The sequence below is a fragment of the Pteropus alecto genome, unplaced genomic scaffold, assembly GCF_000325575.1.
Source record: "Pteropus alecto unplaced genomic scaffold, ASM32557v1 scaffold101, whole genome shotgun sequence".
Taxonomy (NCBI): Eukaryota; Metazoa; Chordata; class Mammalia; order Chiroptera; family Pteropodidae; genus Pteropus; species Pteropus alecto.
In genome coordinates, this window is record NW_006432945.1 from 9,686,752 (window position 1) to 9,690,469 (window position 3,718).

General features: G+C 45.2%; 1 protein-coding gene across 2 annotated transcripts in view; it reads right to left on the reverse strand.

Moving 5' to 3' along the window:
- The window catches only part of LOC102895070 (major histocompatibility complex class I-related gene protein), an 18,898-nt gene extending 15,180 nt beyond the window's left edge, over positions 1-3,718 (reverse strand). The window contains exon 1 of one of the 2 annotated variants that reach the window (XM_006907766.3): positions 3,385-3,718. In XM_006907766.3, coding sequence (XP_006907828.1) covers positions 3,385-3,439 — 55 coding nt within the window. In that variant the 5' untranslated portion in view covers positions 3,440-3,718. The remainder of the gene's footprint in view (positions 1-3,384) is intronic. The other variant, XM_006907767.3, reaches the window with a different exon arrangement.

Below are 3,718 nucleotides of genomic sequence, written 5' to 3' on the forward strand. Positions count from 1 at the left end.
GAGGGACCAGGAAAGTCCTTGCTGAGCGGGTGGCATTTGAGCAGAGGTGTGAAGTGAGGAAGTGAACCATGACAGAAGGCAAGCCCAAGTCCTCGAGGGACGTGCACGCTCCATGTGTTTGAGGAACAGCAAGGAGACCACTGTAGGGTCACTGTAGAGTAGAGAATGGCTCTGGTAGGAGTTTTTTCTCAGTACTCTCTGTGTACAATGATGAACATATGTCTCGCATTTCCCAGAAGAATTCCAAATGTGTGAATTTTATTCTTTTTAAATGATTCATCAAAGTTGTAACAAAATGTGACCTGATACGCATATTCTTGAAAGGTTTTCCATAATAAACATAAATTTGGATGTCAGCAAGAATGTCTTTTGTCATCTGTCTCAATTTGGGTTTCATAAAGCAAGTGTTTAAAGAGCCACACGTTTATCTTTAACTCAGGCCCCTCCCTCCAGTTCTTGGCAATCCTCTGGGGTAAGAAGATGGTTAAGGTCAACAGATTTTGGAGAGAACAGACAAATATTTCAACTATTCAGAAGAAAATCTACAAATTATTTGAGCTTCTTAGACTTAGACAGATTCAATGTCAACCAAGAAGAAGAGGGCCTTAGGGGAATAAAACATTGTCTTGGAGAAATTTCTACTGCATGTACCTTGGCAACAGCTCCATGGAAACAGACTGAGGTCTAATAAAGTCTATAGTAAATGCCCATATTTTCTCATGTTAACTCTTTGAACTCCAGGTCATTTCTAAACAGATAATTTGTAAGTCTGTCTTTTAACACTAGACCGATCGTCAATTTAAGGGGCTTATATCCATCACCAGTCCTTGTCTGAAAAGAACTCTATCACTCATGAAGCAGATTGATACATCTATAGAATTATGAATAATATCAAGAAGCTGACCTTGGTTATTTCAAGATTAAACACACAAACCACATGTGGCTATGCAAGAGAGATCCTATGCATGCCTCAAGCCTAATTACACCCACCCACATTACCAGGTCACAGTTTCACACAAGCCAAAATGAAGAACCAAATGAGTTGTAAACATGAAACATCTTTTTTTATATATATATAAAGATTCTGCAACTACAGTAAACCACAGTTACAAATTTGTAGTGATTATTGCTGCCCAAGTTCTCTATGACTCACAATCAGATAACTTCAATTTCTCAAGGACATTACCTTTGAGCATAAATTCACTCAGGAGGCATTTACTAAGTGCTTATTGGTCACTAGATAGTGCCATGGAAATAAAAAAGAAAAAAATGAAGAGCTCTCTCTCCCCAGCTTTAAGGAGAGCCTTGAAGGAAAGATTTCTGTAAATTGAAATTTAAAAACTGTGAAGAGGAGCTATGGGAGTACAAAGGAAGAAGTAGTCTACTGCAGGCCACGGAGTCATTGAAAGCCACACGCTAGAAGCGATACTGGAGTTACCTTGACATTTCCTGGAATTGTGACCCCAAACACTCTGGTATCTCCTCCCTGCACTTCTACATCTAGAAGCAACTATTTGGGGCCAGCATTAGGCACAAATATGAAGTAGACCGAGTGGTTTGTCATAACCTTGGCTCCCTTCCCTGTCAGCATCCCTCGGTGCTCCAGAATTCTCAGCCAGGGTCCTGGCAGAAAACAGCCTTCACTTCAGATGAGTCACATGAAGAGACCGTAGGAAGGGACTCCTTGCAGAGGTATGGGCAAGAGCAAGGACGAAATGAGGGATAATGAGGCACTCGGAAGGTAGCAATGATGGGTTGCAGAGACCAGAGTAACACACAGTGTTACCCAAGCCCAATGGGAACTGGAACCATGAAGAAGGGGTTACTCAGGGAAAATTATATTGCAGAGGAACACAGCTACCACCAGAGCCAGTACAGAAAGAGGGCAAGGAGGAAGACAAAATACCTGAACCTCTCATCCTTGCTCTCTGCTCGCTCTCCTTTCAGTGTCTCCCATTAGGTAGAAATAAGCCTGCAAGAGAGACTGGGTGATGCCATCTGTGGCAGTCCAATCTCCAGAACACAAGACAGGACAGAGAAGGATGACATCTAAGAGGTCAAAAGGAGAATAACCAGCATAAGTGACCTTTCCTACCCTTTATTGCTTCCTGGTTTTATTTTGCATTCCCCCCATTTTTAAAGTGCCAAGTGGCCCCATCCAGAAGAGCTGCGACATTGTCAGAAAGCCCTTGACTGTGGGCTGAAAGACCTCTGTGCACTTCAGACTCTTCATTTTGTGGGCTGAGTCAACCTCTCTGGCCTGGGTTTCCTTAGCCTGCCACAAAAGTTAGTGAGACCATCACTTGAAAGATTATGGTTAGGGGATACTGTGGTCGTATTACTGGAGAGTTCTTTAAGGATCAAATGCAGGTAATACATAAGCTTTTTACCTTCTGGAAATATCACATTTTCCTCCCTCCTCCCCTCTTCTCTCCATCATCTGTCTCTTACCCTCACTCCCAACCTTTCCTATTTCTGATTTAAATGGTAAGACTTTTCTGGGTTAAATTTCTGTAGAAGCAAGACTTAAGTGTTTCTTGCTTGCTGTCATATCCCCCAAAGTGCCTGGCACATAGTAGGGCATCAACCAACATTTGTGTAATGAATACACAGATGATTTGAAAGTTTCTTTCTGTCACCTCATGAGTCACCGCCTATGGCAGTGGCTGAGACGGAGTTCTAGACACTGCCCCCCCAACCCCAACCTGCCTGGGAGTGCCAGCCACTAGCTGGAAAAGCAGTTGCTTAGAGCTGAGAAGCCTGGTGCTTCCAGCCCATTGGGCCTGCTCATGTCTTTGGGACAACCGAAGGCACTGCTACCCCAGTGACGTGGGCCTCTAAACCCTGAGGAACGCCCCCTCTGCTTGGCTGATACCTTACACCCAGTTCGCAAGTCCTGAACCACGGTTTTATCTTTCCGGGATCTTCCTTTACAGACAGGGCTTGTGATGAGGAAAACAAACAAACAAAAAAACATAAATGTACCTGAACGGGGCGGGACGTCTTCTCCACTGTCGCATGCCCTGAAACTCAGACCACATCGCCACGAGAGTCGCAAGCTCGCGAAGAGGAGAAACAAGGAAACGAAAGGACAAGAGCTGACACGAAGGGGAGCGACGCTCGGAAAGAAAGTGAGGAGGGAGTTCCAGGAGGTGCTTTCCAGAACGGCTGCCACCCGCTCCGAAGGTGGGTGACACCGAAAGCCTACTCGCGAACTGGAAACCTGCTCAGCTACTCCGACGCTCCTACGAGTCCTGGATTTAATCTATATGCATCCCCGCCCCGGCTGCTTCAGCGTTTCACCTCAAGTTTTAGGAAGACGAGCTCTTCCCCCTCGGCTGCCTCAGCTTTGGAGTTCGGAACGAAGAGAACTGTGATACTCACGGGCAACGCAGTGCTTCGCCGTTAATACAACAAGGAGAGGAAACAGGAGCATCATTGGCTCCTCTAAGGTCTTTTCCTTCAGATTCTTTTAACCAAAACACGGACAGGTCTCAGCTGATCTTTCAAGAACCTGTACTTCACCCGCTCTTCGCTCTTGGAGATTTAGCACCGCGTGACGCTCAGGGCCTTCTCCCAATAAAAACAGGGACGTATGCAGTGTCATCAGTTGCTAGGTAGAATAGAGAGAGACAAAAGTACTGAATGCTTTTCCGGGTAACTTTTAACTGCTTTGGTTTCAGACACTGCTTGCTCCTTTTCGTGTGCCTGTTTTGAC